Below are 17,914 nucleotides of genomic sequence, written 5' to 3' on the forward strand. Positions count from 1 at the left end.
TGTTGAAAATTCACCTAGTCTGAAATAACAAATATTTCAGCCCGTTTTATGTTAGATACTAATCAGGGACATATGAAACCTGAAAATATGTATAATAATTTCCTTGCACAAATCACAATTTTGCAGTCACTGTGCAAGGCTGAACTTTTGAATGCCAGTTGCTAATCATTATGTTTTTATGTAAACTTCTAGCATTATGATCAGTTTTGTATTGGCTTTGTCCCTCAGACAGAAGTTTTCTCCCCTAGGTATGTGGGTGCAATCAAAATCCATCTCTACACATTCTCTCCATATGTGATTTTCTGAAAAATATTCCCCTGTGAAGTTGCTTCAATACACAGAAAATCGACTGGCGGCAGGGAAACTGAAGCATGCAAAATGCTTATCTGCCTCGACCGCTGCTGCCATGACTACACCTCTGTTGGCTATATTTTTAAAATTCTTTCATGGACTTTATAATTAGCATGTTAAATTTACGTTTTGAACACATACATTTACTTTTTGAACACACACATTTACTAAATAACCCCTTATAACTAAATTTGCACAATGAATTTAAATGTGAACAATGTAAATTTGTAAGCAGGGAGGGAGTTTATTTTTAGTACTTGCTACTATATTTTATTATCTTTGAATTTATTTAATTTTTTTTAAAGTGGACAAAAAAAAGGGGGGAGGTGTTTAAGCGATCAAACACTGAGGCATGCCACAATCTTCAGAATGTACTAATTATTTTTCAAGCATTTGGCTAAAACATATCTTGGTAGGAATTAAAAAGAAAATGCCTGAAAGGGTGTAATTTTATTTATCTATTTACCTTGTAGGCAAAATGAATTCAGTACCAAGTCCTTATTCTGTGACTTCTGTTGAGTCTCCTGGGTCCACATCCTCTCAAGGATCCACGTCGTCTCTTCAGATCACTGAACCCAAAGCAACAACTCATTTGATAGTAATACCTCAAGATTTTGGTAAGTTGTGTTCTAGCCTATTATGCAACTCTCATGCAACATATGTAGTGGATCGGGGTAATTTTAGTACAAAGAAAGAAAGCATTATGTGTGTTCCGATGCTCATTGCATTGTACAAAACTATTATTTGTTAACGATTTTGATTTTGTATTGTTGGAGTTTTTAAAATGATTCTATCGATTTTGATGTGTGCAGATTGCTTGCTGTTTTAAGGGCATGAGGGAGGGTTTCTGCAAGGTTCTCCCCTCAGCAGCAGCTCAGAGCAATGTTGCCAAGTTAGGCCTTTTGGAGATAGATCTGGCTCTTGTGTGCACTCGTTTGGCTGTGAACTGGGGTGCCCGCTTCCCTGCCCCACCATAGTGCCATCACTTAGTCTGGCTCATGTAGACCAAGTTTTCCCATAAATATACTCGTACATTTTGCATGTGATATTGTTATACTGGCTGCATCACCCCAACCCCTTTTACCTTTCCAGCTGCTTTTTTATAGTGCTGTGGCTGATGTGAAAATTACATGTTAATTATTATCATCCGGAAATCTTTTTTCTTTCTTCTTCCTCGATTTCATCGGTGAATTATTGAGATGGGTGATGCCACCAGATCTACGCACTGGAAACTAAAGCCAGTCTTACACAGTAGTTACGTATGTCTTCACTTCCTGACTCAAGTCCGACTGGAAACTACCATAAGATAATTTACGTCTTCAGTTTGCGAAGGGAGCAAAAGGGGTCTCACACGATCCTTAAAATAACATCTTTAAAAGTGGCTGGCGACTGCACAAACACGGTATACCACGTCACAAGTTTAGATGCTAATAACTACTGAGGATAAGGGAAAATGATGTTTTCTCTTAAAAGTATAAGAAAATAACATTGGCACTGTTGAAAAAAAATGTAGCACATGTAACCAGTGGCAGTGAATGTGAGTATATAACATATGTTATTTGAAGTTGATATACCACTTTACAGACACACCCATTACCTGTATATTACAATAGAAGTTGCATCTTCTAATGAAACCCTTCTCATACAGTTTTCATTTATTTTCCTCAATATGAAATGGCTAAATAAATTACATAAACTTCACAACATTGAAGGTGCAAAAATTGTGTTTTACATTAAGTTACTATATTATATTTATATTTCATTGACTCTTCTTTGCTCCTAAAATACTTATTGTGAAATTTACTTCGAAGTCCATGAAGAACTAATTACAATTCGTAATTTATATAGCATTACAACACTAGCAGATTTATTTACTGCGGTGCTACTCATAGGACAGTCTCTATTTGTTACAGCCAACATACCAGAGAACACATACATACATCTGTAACCCTTCAGTGTTTACTTCAAAGTACTATTCGTGTCAGTTGTAAAAGTAAAATAACAGTGTCACAGTAGGGAATTTAGACATACAAACTATTTATTTAAAACAATAATAATTTGTAGACTCTTCACTCAACAAATAAACTGTTCCCCTTAATCATTTATATTTCTGTATTGGTCAAATGTTTTTCATCTTTAAGCTGCTTTGAATAAACAGTCTTAACATCTATTGCCTTTCTTCTTCTTCTACTTCCTACCTCAGCTGGCCAGTGTGCACCTCAGTTCTGATTGGTAGTTCTATGGTATTAACGATGAATTTAAAGATGGTTTCTAATTCTGTCGAGAACTGAATAAGAGAAAGCTCTCACAGGATTGTTAAGTAAGGTAGCTAGAAGTCGATCACAAAGTGAAGATGTACCTAACTGCCATGTGAGACTGGCTTAAGAAGAAATTGTCATCAATTTAAAATTAATGGTAAAAGCAGCACCTTCCCCTCCAACACCTAACATTGCCCTAGGAGGCACTTTATAGAGCCTTCGAAAATCTCGTAGCTCCTTGAAAGTCAGTTTTAACTCCATTCAAGGTGAAAAATTAGCTCTTTTATGTTGAACAGGATTGGCAACACTGCTGGGAAGAAGAGTTGTGAGCATGACAAATACATTATGCTTATGGGAGTATTATTTTATTTGTACTCTCTGGAATATAAAAGAGCCAGTGATGTAGAAAAGTACATGAACGGATAAAGGATATGTTGAACAATTTCTTGCTACTAGGGATGTTCAATATATAAGTTTCCCTGTGTTATAAAATATTGTATAAAGCAATGCCATTAAAAATGAGCACATCCTTTGTCTACAAGGAACAACAATCGATTCATTATCACACGTGAAGGTGCATGCGCTCAAGGGCGAAAAGTAAATGCTTGTTCGGAAAACGCAGGCTCTCGTCATAAGGAGTTCAGAAGCATGGATGGTGCATGCGTGTTGGAAAGCTGGAGTTAAGGGCGCTAAGGGCGTTCGAGGAAGAACAATTAATGCTGACAGTTATTGTCAAATATTGGATAAACTGAAAAATGCAATTCGACATAAGCGACCAGGTCTCCTGTCAGCTGGTGTCATTCTTCTTAACGATAACGCTCACCTACACTCAGCAGTGTAAACACAACACAAAATTGAAGAATTGGGGTGGGAACGGCTGCCCCACCCTCCATACAGCCCCGATTTAGCGCCGAGTGATTCCCATCTTTTTCCCTCTTTTTCCGGTGTTAAAGTCAATAGTGCTCAATAGCCAGAGCCCTTAAAAATAATTTTTTGTACAGCATACGGAAACTTATATATTGAACGACCCACGTAGTTGGAAATGTCAAAACTCCCATTTGATTAGCGGTAACTTGAAGTTGCAGTTGATTCTCCACAAGGAATACTTAAGATTCTGTAAACACATATTCATCATATTTTTTACAGATCATATCTCATTTCATAATCAACCTAAAAAACTTCACGTGCAACATGGGGGAAATTCATACAACAACTGGTGCAAAACTGTCACTTCTCGCCTTAAGTACTGGTTGTTGAACACAGTATTCAATGTTACATTGCCATAATTTATTTGGCAAACAAGACTACTGGTTATGAACTGTAGAAGAGTAGAAAGTTATGAATATTACACATACAGGGTGTTTTATTGCTATGGTTCTATAAATATATATATATTTGAGTATTTCGAGTTTGCTTATGGAAATTTCCATTATCATTTTATAAAATCATGTTTTTTAATGTTTGCGTTTTATGTCACATGTGTATCATTAAATGTGCCATTATAAATTTTTCAGTGTTGCTAGCCGAATTTTAAGATTGTGACAATGTGGTAGAGTTGGCCATATATTAGAGTGTATAGGGGTCATTCCACGTCAAATCATCCAGGCCATGTCACCCACCATCTCCGATTTTGATAAAATTCGGTATACTTATAGAACTTTTGATGCTAATTACAAAAATGACAACTTTTTTGAGATTGGTCAAGGGGTTCAGAAATTACGCTATTTTAAAAATCTCTGTGTACGCCACATGCGGCTCCACTTTGAATGACACGCATTAGGTTATAAATTATAGTATCTTCTCTCAGGTTTGCCGTAGAAACTTCAAGTTTGATTTCTTTTGCTCAGGATAGTGTACGCTTTCATTTAAATAAGGTTTCTGATCAGTGTATCAATAATCATGTATTTTATGTATAGTTTCATGTATTTTTTAGAAAATAAATTACTAACTTCAAGAGCGAATTTCGTGCAATGCCCCCCCTTCAATTTCACCCAAATTTTATATACAGGTAGCTGAGAGTGGGTACTAATGCTTGATGGAAAAATTGGGATGGGCGGTTCAGAGACAGGGTGATAAAAAAATCATATGCATTAAAAGTTAGTCTTATTAAAAACACTTATGTATTTAGCACAAAGTCTGAAGTACAATATGTTTTGAGGTATAATATTCAAAATTTCTGTTCACTATGTGTGAAGGTAAGCATAGGCGTAACCTGGTGGGGGCAAAGGGAATCATTTTCCCTATCCAAAATGTATACATTAATTCAAACCTACAAATAATAATTGCAGTGGAACCCCGATTTCAAGTTCCTGGATTTTACATTTCCCTGCATTTTATATTCAATATTGGTGGTCCCAACATAGCAAATTTTCCTCGGTTTTACATTTTCTCGCATTCTAAGTTCTTTCAGCTTGGTCCCCTGAACAACGTAAAATAGAAGTTTCACTCTAAGTTAGTTTCAACTGTCCTCAATTTTTTTAAAAAAATTATAATCATAGTCATTAGCATTCCCAAGCTTAGCATATTTTCTTCAAGAACATTCTTCTTTTTGTGCATTTTATCTCAAAATGGATTTTTTTTTATACTCTTCACGGAGATACGTAATATGAAGTAAGAATTAATAATACACATTTGTGCTAATTGAAGTTTTTCCAAATGGAGCTTTTCTTGCCACATACCAGAGAAAATCTCCTTGTGATTGGGTGGTTGGAACACTTAGAAGACTTGTATAGACATCAACAGTATCAAGTAACAAGTTCAGCAATAAAGTACTATACAACAGCGCCAGGAAGTCTTCCTGAGAAAGATTAAGTATGCACTGTTTTGAACTTAGGCTACAGGTTATTTACAGTGTTCGGTAAGTTACTTTTTACAAGTAACCAAGTTTCAGTTACTCATTTAAAAAGTAACTCTGTTACAATTACTGGTACTTTGAAAGTAACTGAGTTACTTTACAGTTACTGTGAAAGAAACTTACAGTTAATGATCATTGATTTGTTTAAAAATTACAAATTGTGTTTCTAGTACATAATCCGTATGTCTTCATATACCTACATCACTACTGCAAATAAATGATGAAACACAGAACCAACTTTGTTTGAACGATTTTAATTAAGAAATCATTTGAATGCTGACCAAGGTATTTTGAATATGGTGTCATTGATTCCACTTGCACCTATTTATTTCTCCTTCCATTCCAAGTTCAACAAAATCCAAAGATCCACTCCTTCAACGATGACTGTTTTCTAGCTCGACAGTCCACCTAAAACACTGAAGTTTTCACATACAAGTAGATATGAATTGACATAAAGCGTGGATGAAGTTAGCATGCAACAAAGCATAGCTTCCTTGACAGGCCAGCAATTCCAAGAATTTTTTTTTACGTAGCATCCAGAGAATGTACAGATATATTTTTTTTACAGTTGGGAACAGAAAATGTGAACGTCACAATTTATAGTGCATGAAATTTTGGCAATGCATAGAATACAATCGAGTAAGTATTTTTCAGTACTATCTTCATGGGCGTAACTTGGGAACTTGGGAACTATCTTTGGTTGAGAGAATCAAAGTTTTCAGTCCCATAAAAATAGTGTCAAAGATTATTTGCTAAATACATTTGAAAAATCACAATAATTACTCTTTTTTTTGTTTGTTCCTCAAGTGCCAGGAGGTTCACAAAATATATTAACTTGTAGGTTTTAATTAATCTATAAATTTTGGATAGGGAAAATGATTCCCTTTGCCCCCACCAGGTTACGCCTATGCTTACCTTCACACATAGTGAACAGAAATTTTGAATATTATACCTCAAAACATATTGTACTTAAGACTTTGTGCTAATACATAAGCATTTTTAATAAGATTAACTTTTAATGCAAATTATTTTTTTATCACCCTGTCTCTGAACCGCCCATCCCAATTTTTCCATCAAGCATTAGTACCCAATTCACAATTAGTGAAATTGAAGGGGTGCATTGCACGAAATTCGCTCTTGAAGTTAGAATACATGAATACATGAAACTATACATAAAATACATGATTATTGATACACTGATCAGAAACCTTATTTAAATGAAAGCGTACACTATCCTGAGCAAAAGAAATCAAACTTGAAGTTTCTACGGCAAACCTGAGAGAAGATACTATAATTTATAACCTAATGCGTGTCATTCAAAGTGGAGCCGCATGTGGCGTACACAGAGATTTTTAAAATAGCGTAATTTCTGAACCCCTTGACCAATCTCAAAAAAGTTGTCATTTTTGTAATCAGCATGAAAAGTTCTATAAGTATACTCAATTTCATCAAAATCGGAGATGGTGGGTGACATTTTCACAAAATTCTGGATGATTTGACATGGAATGACCCATAGTATACATTATACGTATTTGATTGTACACATGATATGCTTGTCTCTTTGCTCACTCTGATGTTTCTGTACAGTACAATAGTCCTTGTTAATAAAAGCAACAGTAATGTCTAGCAAGGTGAACCTTTTAATTCTGTAATTTGTTACAAACTAGACTATGGCACCTAACACGTGAAAAGCATAAGATGTGTAGAAACAATGAAGTCAGTGGCAGATTGTAACCATACAGCCGCAATTATCTCACAAACGGTTCATTTGCGACCCCATGTTTACTGAGACTTTATTGCTTCTACGGTTGTGTACTTTTCACTGTTTCAGTTTGTGCTATCACTTCTGGTACACCCTGTATTTGAAATTAGAGGAATATTCGTGTTGGATGATGAATGAATATGGTGGAATGTTCATTTTACAGCCTTGTACATTATGCATTCTGGATAAAATTGGTGCAATGCTTTCCTCTTTATTTTACACATTGTACCCATTTTTTTTATCCAAATTTTTATGAAAAAAACTTTAATCAACGTAACTTTTTCTTCTAAATCTTCGGTTGTTGAGTTTGGAATTATTATTATTATTATTATTATTGTTTCAATTTTACTCGTCAAAAGAAAATAGTAATTTACTTTTCAGTTCAGCATAAGTTGGTTTGACCATATCACTTAGAGAGCCAATATTGATGTTCTCATTGCATAAGGAAGTTCTGTTTTTACCTTATCAAATAATTTTGATTTATGCTATCAGTAGACAGATGTTGACCTGTGTAGATCTCACTCGGGGTTCCATGGAAACAGATCATTCCACCGAACATGAGAGATTCTGTCGCTATGGACACAAGATAACTAACTGTTTCTCATACTTCATTTAATATGAAAAAGAGAGGATGGGTGAATTAGTGGACTGAAAGAACAACATATTTTATCGTGAATGCAGATGTCCAAGGTTTGAACCCTGGTCAGGCATGGATGTATCATTGTGGTTGTCCTGTCACAATTTCATCATTCATCCTCATCATCACAATTGACCCAAGGGGTAGAAAACTGCCAGCCTCTGTGGTGCAGTGGTTAGCACAGCATGCTACTACGCCAGAGGTCCCAGGTTTGAATCTCAGCCTGGCATGTGTGTTCTTTGTTTGTCCGTTTATTAATTTCATCTTATTATCCTTATTATCAATCATTCTCATCTTCGCAATTACCCAAAAGTGACAGAAAAGCAAAGTAAAATATACTAAATTAATCAGTGAAGGTAGAAAAGCAATGTAAAATAACAAAAAATATATACACTAGCGGCAGAAAGTTTATACTCACCTATGAAATTTATTGTTTAAATGAAAATATAATGCTGTTAGTTGAAACCAACCATTATAGTGCATATATTTGAACTTGTATGAGTATGTTACACACCAATCTACATATAACACTGTATAGAAGATGCCAGTTTTTCACAAAAAGTTAAAAATGTTAAAAAAAGGCATCAAAATGCATTTTCATCACACTGCCTGTTCGTCAATGTGTCCTCTCCTTGATTTGATGACAGCTTTACATATGTGTGGCATTCTTGCTGTGAGTTTTTCTAATGTCTCTGTTTTCATACCTTCCAAGGCTTCCAGTAGACACTGCCACAGCTCCTCCACAGAGCTTGGGGTCCTTGCTTTTGCCTTCCTGTCAAGTTCCTCCCACAATAGCTCAATTAGTGACAAAATCAGGTGATTGGGAAGGTCAAATCATTGACTGCAATGCTCCTTCGGCTTCCTTTCCTGCGACATATTGCTTACACAATTTGGATGTGTGTTTAGGATCATTATCCTGTTGTACAACAAATCCTCGACCAATTAATCTTGTCCCGGATGATACTGATTCTGTTCCAGTGTTCCTTGCACTCTAACTAAATCATCAACCATACCATGACACTTCCTCCTCCATGCTTTACTGTCGTAATAATAGAAGTTTCCAAAACTCTTTCTCCAAGGGGGAGACGAATGTATTGGTGGCTGTTAGAACCAAATTTTTCATATTTTGATTCATCTGTCCAAAGTACTTGTTTCCATTGTTCGATGGTCCAGTTAGCATGATCTTTGGCCCACTCCAGCCTTTTACGCTTGTGTACAGCTTTCAACAATGGTTTACGAACTGCTCCTCGATCAACGCAAACGATTTTTCACTGTTGTAACAGACACTGGTTGCTCTCTCTTGTGTTATTTATTTCTGCGCATATGTCCACTGCCAAACGCCTTCTGTCATGCTTACTGAGGATGACAATGTGGTTGTCCTTGACGATAGACGTCTTCCTTCGACGCCCACAGAGTGGCCGATCGTCATGAGTGCCAGTTTCCTCTCTTCGTATAACTTCTCTACGGACACTGCATTCGGAAATGTTAAATTGTTTTGCTATTTGTTGGTTTGACCATCCAATTTATATGCACATGCCTTGCCTTATATTAGCCTTTTTCCCCATAGTTGCTGGTAAATGCGAAATTGTTCCCGCCTTTACGTCCAATTTTGCACTAATACTTCACAAGGTTCAAATACAAATAGCACGACAATAGCAGGTATTGTAGGTTAAAATTACACACAATCACTTCTGGTATAAGTACCATTCACCGCACAATAACTGGTCAGTAACTCACAAGCAGTAATATCATTGCAACGTTGAAGATTATCATAGCGAAATGTATTAAAAGACAGTGAGAACTTGTTAACAGCATACCGATAACATAGGAAAAAGTTTATAGTAGAGGACTGCACACTGATATTACATAAACATCATTCGATAAATAGATTACAATTTCCAAGACATATCAAAACAGCTTTAAAAACATTCTATAAATATCAATAGTGAAATTCCAGCACAGTAGTGTCACCTGTTGTCACATTTTAAACTTTACTTTCAGTGAATTACAAATTTTTACAGGTGAGTCTAACTTTCTGCCGCTAGTGTGTATATATACAAGGTGCATTCAATATAAAACCAGAATTTTGTAATATCGTCACTCACCGTTGAACACAGTTGCTACATTCATGTTATTTTTCGAAGTAGCCCCCTTTCTCTGTTGATACACTTATGCCAACAGGCCACCAGCGATTTAATGTCTTTGTAAAAAGTTCTCTTGGTTGACCAGTCAACCAGGAATGTGTCGCCCTTTGAACTTCTTGATCAGATGCAAAGTGTTTCCCAAAAAGAGCCTCCTTGAGAGGTCCAAAGAGCCAATAATTGTTGGGTGCCAAGTCCGGTGAATAAGGGGGATGTCCTATAACTTCCATACGTAAGTCCTCAATGGTTTGAACAGTCGCAGTAGCAGCATGTGGACAGGCTTTGTTGTGTTGCAATCAAATTCCTTTCGAGACAAGTCCAGGACGTTTCGTCTTATTGCTGGCTTCAAACAATCCCTCTGTAAAGCACTATATGATTCACTGTCGTGCCTTTGGTAAGGTAATCCTCAAGAATGACACCATGCCTGTCCCGAAAAACAGTGAACTTAACTTTTCCAGCAGACAGCTGCAATCTTGCTTTCTTGGGCCTAGGAGAGGATGGATGGCAGTATTCCATGCTGGCTCTCTTGTTTTCAGGGCGAAAGAAATGGATCCAAGACTCATCCCCAGTAACTATCGGACCAATGAAGTCGTCCCCTTCTGCTCTATATCATGCCAGAAGGTGTTGACAGTCATCCAAACGTCTGTTTTCAAAATCTCGCATCAGACGACGTCCGACATCTTGTGGAGACTTTTCTGAATCCCAGCCTGTCGTGGATGATCTTGTGTACTGACCCAACACTAATCTCCATTGCTCTTGCTATCTCAGCTACGGTGATGCGGCGATCTTCACGAATAACTGCTTCAACAGCATTCTGCGCGCCTTCAATCGTAACCGTGGCCAATTGACCAACACGTGTTTTGTCTTCCACACTTGTGACACCGCTTGTGAACTTATTCACCCAACTTGTACACTTGGCATTTAGCCAAATACTTATCACCGTAAAATATAGTCATTCATCGATGAATTTCAGCAGGGTTTACACCCTCAAAATGCAGAAAATATATCACTGATCTCATCTCCGCTTTTGTACATTCTGTGACGTGCTCTATGATGCCAATCTACGGGGCTTCCTCAGATAACGCAGGGATTTTGATCATGCACTACGGAACTTCTGCGGTTAATACAAGGATACTTCCTAGAACAAGCATATGAAGTTTCATGATTGTGGACCTATTACAGGAGATTTTATTGCAAAATTCTGGTTATATATTGAATGCCTCTTGTATATATTTTATATTTACTGGCATATAAGATGCACCAGTGTAAAAGATGCGTCGACATATAAGATGCAACAGCTTTTACATTTTTTTTCGTACATATTTTTAAAGAAAAGTCATTCACTGAATTTATAATTACTTTACAGTATTTCAAATATAAAGTAATATGTAAGCACACTTTCAACAGGTAACTAACCTAATCTTCTTCATCATACACCACAAAGGAATCATCTAACTTGGAACACAGAAAATTTCCAGAAATGAAAGTAGTCAGAAGCTGAGTATCTGCGTATAAGGCACATCCTGTTTTTCAGACCTTTTTTTAAAGGAAAAGGTGCATCTTATACACTGGCAAATATAGTACTTCAATATTATATTTCTTTTGCAAGTGAACAGTATTAATTGAATCCTAGAAGTTGTTCCATGTGCTGATAAATTTGTGTTTATTACGCTTAATTGAATAATTTAAAAATATATATATTATTTAAGATGCTACTCTCAGTGTTACTTTCATTAATTCTTACAGTTCGTGTATTGGAAAAAGGTATGTATTTTCTGGTTTGTGATCTTGTAATTGTTGCATGAAGAAATGCATAATGATTACTACATAGGTACATTTGTTACTTTCGTATGTTCAGTTGAAATGACCATGTTGAACTTTTCAATATAGCCTGTGAAGTATTTGTGATGAAATTATACAAATGGTCAATTTTATTTTTATTTTTTATTTGTAATTTGAATCTTTTTATTGTTATATTGTTATGATAGTTGCAAGTGATGCATGGTTAATATATCACTTTAATTAGTTACTATGTTCTGGTAAATACCAGTATAATTACAAAGCATCCTAATTTTTCTGTCTTTTTTCAGTTACTATATAGTCAGACTACAATTCATTCACATAGTAGTTTTATAATAATGTTTAATATTTTTTGACAGTTTCCAAACAAATACAAGGCATGTACTGAAAGTTGTGAGCCTTGTACGATTACTCTCAGACCTTGACCATTTCAGTTGAAACTACAATTGTGGCAGGTACAGCCATTGCATGAACCACGTTCTGACCCATGTGCACTTTCGCTGTCAGTGCTGTCGGCAGGAGAAAAATGGCGTCCACAGACAGTTAGTTTTGTCAACGTGTCAACGTGCTGTCATATAACTTTTTGTTAGTGAAAATGCTGGACCTGCAGAAATTCATCAGTGTTTACAGAACTCCTATGGAGATGCTTGCATGGGTTACAGTACAGTGAAAAGGTGAACATTTTAGAGATGGTAAGGCCGACATTCTTGATAAGCCTTGTAGTGGCAGACTGAAAACATTTTCCACGTGCAACAACACAGACTGGATTGTCAAGCTTATCCAAAGTGACAGGAGGATAACTGTACGAGAACTTGCACATTATGTGAACATTAAACACAGTGCTACACGGGAGGACATCATTAAGACTCTTGGTTATCACAAGCACAATGTCATTTTGCAACATGACAATGCCTGTTCCCATACAGCTGGGTGCACAGTAGAGGAAATTGAAAAGATTGGCTGGGAACTAATGCCACTCCTTTCCTACAGCCTAGACCTAGCCCTGTCCGACTTTCACTTGTTTGCTCCCTTTAAGAACAGTACTAAGTTTAACAACGATGATGAGGTACGCCGGTAGTTAAATCTTGCCGAAACAGACTTCTACAAGAGTGGCATTTTCTAGCTGCCGTTACAGTGATGCAAATGTGTTGAACAATCTGGATGTTATGTGGAAATGTAACAACAAGGTCCAAATAATGTATTACCACAGGTAGAATAAAAATAGTGGCTTCTGACTTTGAGTAATATTGCTTGGCTCATTACTTTCAGTAAATACTTTCTATTATACTGTTCTTTAGTATTTTTTGTAATACTATTTGTAATTTATTCTTAATAATGTGATAGTGAACTATTATGGCCTTTCAATCTCTCACTCTCCTTTCTCTCTACTCTTTCTTGCTCTTTCAAAGTTTCAATAACAGATTTTGTGTGAATGGTAAAACTCAGTTTAGAAATTTTCTCAAATTATCATCTGCCAATATTGATCAAATTTTACCCTATTCATGTAAATAATTTGTTAAAAATATTAAGACCGTCCCACGCCATGGCTATGCAGTCTTAAGGCATCATGCTTTGGCTCGGCCTACAGGTTTGTTTCTCAGGGTGGGAAGTGTAACAACTTTTCTCCTCAGATTTCAATTTGTGTATGGGACCGATGGACACCCATCACCGTGAGGAAATTGGGTAGCTACGAATGAGTAGCGTTACCTAGCCACGGAAACATAACAACAAAAATTGGGGGTTTGTGGTGCTGACCACACATCACACCTTAACTGGTTGGATGATTTCCCATCTCGACAGGTGAGAGTGAGTCTTGCAGTCGGTAGGTAGGCCCTGGCCCTCACAGGCTGTTGCGCTACTGGTTATTGGTATTAATAAAGACAACAGTTTGGCACCATATTAGAGACAGACAGAACTCATAGAGAGATAGCACAACTATTAACATAGTAGAAATGATGCATGTATGTATTTTTCTATTCTTTTCTAAGAATGATGTTCTTCATATGTAAATGTGTTCTACTAAAATAAAATGAAATGTATACGTGTACAGTACATGCTATCTCTGTACAGGGAAATATATAGTAACCCAACCACCACCACCATCTGGAGCACCTTACCTAAGCATAGTTGAGCAGCCACAAAGTAAATTTAGGTTCAGATATAAGTCGGAAATGATGGGAACCCATGGGTCACTGGTCGGAGAGAATTCTGATCGAGTTAGGAAAACATACCCAGCAGTTCAGGTAAGATCTATGCTTTAATGTTTATGTTCTAGTGTTTTATTCAGTTTTCATCCATTTTTACTTTTTTTGGCATGGCCAATACAGTATGTTTGAAGTGAAACTCTTCAGTAAGTTTACATTCCTAATGGTGCATTGCATGCATATGCAACTCTCTCTCCCCATCTCAGTTGCACATTTAATTTTTTTTCTCTCTTCATTGGTGTTCATCGACTTCAGTGGTTTCTTCTTATTTTGGTATGGCAGAGTTGTCAAATTGAAAATCTTCAATTCCTTGAATGTTACCTCTTGTTTCCTTCTTTATGGAGGGATATAGCTCCACTGAGTACCATGATCACGGGATACAAAGTGATTACATGCAGTTTCTCACATAAGCAGAATGTTTGGATTAGGTATGGCCAAATCTGGATAAAATTTTATTCGGATATCTGATAATGTTGTATCTGGATTTGAAATATCCGGATATCCAAACATACATATTATCTTAATTATCTGGATGTCAGAGTTGTCTGGATTATATGGTTATCTGAACTATCTGGGTATCTGATATTTGGATTATCCAAATTATCTGGATATGTGAATGTGCATTATCAGGAGAGTTTTATCATGTATCCGTCTTACGGGCTATCAACAGATTCTTTTGTTCGTCATTTTTGTATTTCACTGGACCGATTTTCTACAAATTTGCAATCAAATCTGTTCTATCTGGATATCTGAAGTTGTATTTGTAATGGATATTGGATAATTTGAAATCTGGATATCCATTATCCGGATTTTGTGGCCATCTGTAGTTCAGACTACAAAAAACAATCCTCAACAGGTTGGCATGGAAGAAAATATGTATTTCCATACAAATCATAAATGGGATTTTTTACTATCACCCTCCCCCCAAGAAAAAAGTACATGACAGTGTCAACATGCACATGGAAATGATCGCTGACATGTAAGGAACACAAAAATATTTGCATTATTATCATATGACCAATGTAACTTGAGTTGTACCCCCAAAAGGAATGGTCGGCATTCCACTGATTCAAACTTCAAAATGCAGCGGTACCTTGAAATGACTATAGCTCAGAAACTAAATGCCCTAGAGATATGAAGGATATACCGTTGTATGCAGAATGAATCACAGATTCAGACGATATATAATTTATGCACTTTTTTTTTTCATATATATGGAGGGGGAAAGGGGGGAAATCCCCTAAAAATACTTTTTTTTAAAAATGGGGTTTAGCCCCCTCCCCGAAAAAAGTATATGAAAAGTTCAAAATGCACATAGAAATTATCGCTGGCATGTAAGAAACAGAAAAATATTTGCATCATTGTCGTATGACCAATGTAACGTGAGTTGTACCCCCAAAAGGAATGGTCGGGATGCCACTGATTCAAGCTTCAAAATGCAGCAGTACCTTGAAATGACTATAGCTCAGAAACTAAATGCCCTAGAGATATGAAAGATATACCGTTGTACGCAGAATGAATCACAGATTCAGACGATATATAATTTATGCACATTTGGCGTACATATGGAGGGGGAAAGGGGGAAATCCCCTCAAAATACTTTTCTTTAAAAAATGGTGCTTCCCCCCACCCCCGAAAAAATGTCAAAATGCAGAATTTATGCAAATTTGGCGTATATATGGAGGGGGAAGGGAGAAAACCCCCAAAAATTATTTAAAAAATTGTCACTTCATCCAAAAAATGTCCTTGCACTTGGGCACAAAACGACACCTACTCACAACATTCACGGACGAAAAGCTAGAACCCAGTGAAAAATGAGCACTGATTCTTGCAGCTGCTTGAAATTCTATTTTTAGGCAATGCAGGGTAACCCCTGTCGCAACTTGTGGACACTTGTGCTAAAGAAACAAAGGTTTCCTTCAGCACGCTTCGAAATTCCATTCTCACAACGCAGATTCAGCAACCAGTCTTCCCCCTCCCCCCACCCCCTGCGTCCGCCCTCACGGAAAGCTTTCATTTTGACATTGGATACTGATAAACAAGCTTCCTTCGAAAGCAGTTCACAGGCGGGAGTGAAAAGCATTGCTTTAGAACAACAAAGCCGGTGTTTCTTTGTTGGCAAAAATTTGACCTTGAAAAGAGACAAAAGAGAAGTACTTTTCCCTGCCTTTCCCCTCCATTTTCATGACGACAAAAAAACATTTCTGTTAAATACATGTGTTAGGAACAATATAAAAAAACTCGAAATTCTAGCCAGAAATAGAAAAGTTATAACGTAAAAACTACGACCTTGACACAACGTCTTGTTCGAGATGCTTGGGACCGTGAGGCTTACATTTGGGTATCTCGATCGAGACGCTTGGGATCCAAAAGGTTAAGTCATTCAGTTCTTCAAGAACTTTTGCAGTTTTTCTTGGATGGATAGTATATCTGTTTTTGATAATTTTTTAATCACTATTTTATTTTTACGATTAAAATTTTGTAGGAATCCATCCCTAGTAATATTATTACTTGTGTAATTTTTTAGAGCTGTCAAGGGGAAGAATTTTATGTTAACTGTAAATGGATGGATAGTTGGATACAGTTGAAATATTTTGCATGAAAGTAGATAATATGTGTCAAAAATATAAATAAAACACACATTAGTGTTTATACATATTGGAAATGTACCACTGAAAAATTTACTGACATATTCTATTGATTCAATATAAAATTTGCAGATGCTCCTTGAAGAACTTGAATGGTACATTAATTAATCCTGGATTAATGAATATATTCAGGGACTACAGTGGATTTTGCTTTGAAAAAAATATTTAAAAAAGTATTAAAAAAACTAGGATTTGTGAATAGTACCTTTTTATTTATTTTTTAAAAATAACAAAATTGCAGAATTTTCTACTAGATTACCTGCTATTTTTGTAAAATGTTTATCAACTCTTGCAGGTGAGACTAACATTTAATCTGTTCTGTCTCCAATATTTGTGAATCTTTTTAATTTAACAGTTGGGCTGAATAGTTCGTAGGCTAACATAGTAAAAAATATTTTTTTGACAAAATTCGATTTTATTATTCAATATAGTTGCCTTCGAGGGCGATACAACGATTATAGCGGTCATACAATTTTTCGATGCCATTTTTATAGTATGATTTCTCTTTAGCCTCAAAATATGCCTCAGTTTCGGCGATTACCTCTTCATCAGTGCTAAATTTCTTTCCAGCGAGCATTCTTTTAAGGTCTGCAAACAGGAAAAAGTCACTGGGTGCCAGATCTGGAGAATATGGTGGATGGGGAAGCAATTCGTAGTCTAATTCATATAATTTTGCCATCGTTTTCATTGATTTGTGACACGGTGCATTGTCGATTTTGAGCACGCGCGGCACCCATTTTGCACAGAGCTTTCGCATGTTCAAATATTCATGCACAATATGTCCAACACGTTCCTTTGATATTTTTAAAGTCTCGGCTATCTCGATCAACTTCCCTTTACGATCATTTAAAATTATTTTGTGGACTTTTTTGATGTTTTCGTCGGTAACAGCCTCTTTGGGGCGTCCACTGCGTGCATCGTCTTCGATGCTCATTTCGCCTCGTTTAAATTTAGCAAACCACTTCTCAACGGTTGATTTTCCTGGTGCAGAGTCCGAATAATGTTTATGAAGCCAATCCTTGGCTTCAACAGTATTTTTTTTCGCCAAAAAGCAATGCTTTATTAACACAGGAAATTCTTTTTTATCCATTTTTTCACAATAACAAAAGCTGCTTCACTCACAATGCTATATCTCACGAACTAATTATCTGGCAGCTGTGAAATTTATACACGTATCTTTTGAAGGTTAGTACTAAGTAAAAATCACATGGATTTAATTCTAGTAACGCCATCTATGAGTCAGCCTACGAACTTTTCAG

The 17,914-nt window shown here is 36.3% G+C and overlaps 1 protein-coding gene across 4 annotated transcripts in view; it reads left to right on the forward strand.

Annotated features, from left to right (window-relative positions):
- The window catches only part of LOC145988803 (nuclear factor NF-kappa-B p105 subunit-like), a 200,691-nt gene that overhangs the window by 126,113 nt on the left and 56,664 nt on the right, over positions 1–17,914 (forward strand). For 2 of the 4 annotated variants that reach the window (XM_083124000.1, XM_083123999.1), the window contains exons 2-3: positions 825–968; positions 13,874–14,046. In XM_083124000.1, coding sequence (XP_082980126.1) covers positions 830–968; positions 13,874–14,046 — 312 coding nt within the window. In that variant the 5' untranslated portion in view covers positions 825–829. Of the gene's footprint in view, positions 1–824; positions 969–11,749; positions 11,768–13,873; positions 14,047–17,914 lie in introns of all 4 variants that reach the window. The other 2 variants (XM_083123997.1, XM_083123998.1) reach the window with 2 other exon arrangements.

This window comes from Lepisma saccharinum, chromosome 6 (genome assembly GCF_977018435.1).
Source record: "Lepisma saccharinum chromosome 6, izLepSacc3.1, whole genome shotgun sequence".
Classification (NCBI taxonomy): domain Eukaryota; kingdom Metazoa; phylum Arthropoda; class Insecta; order Zygentoma; family Lepismatidae; genus Lepisma; species Lepisma saccharinum.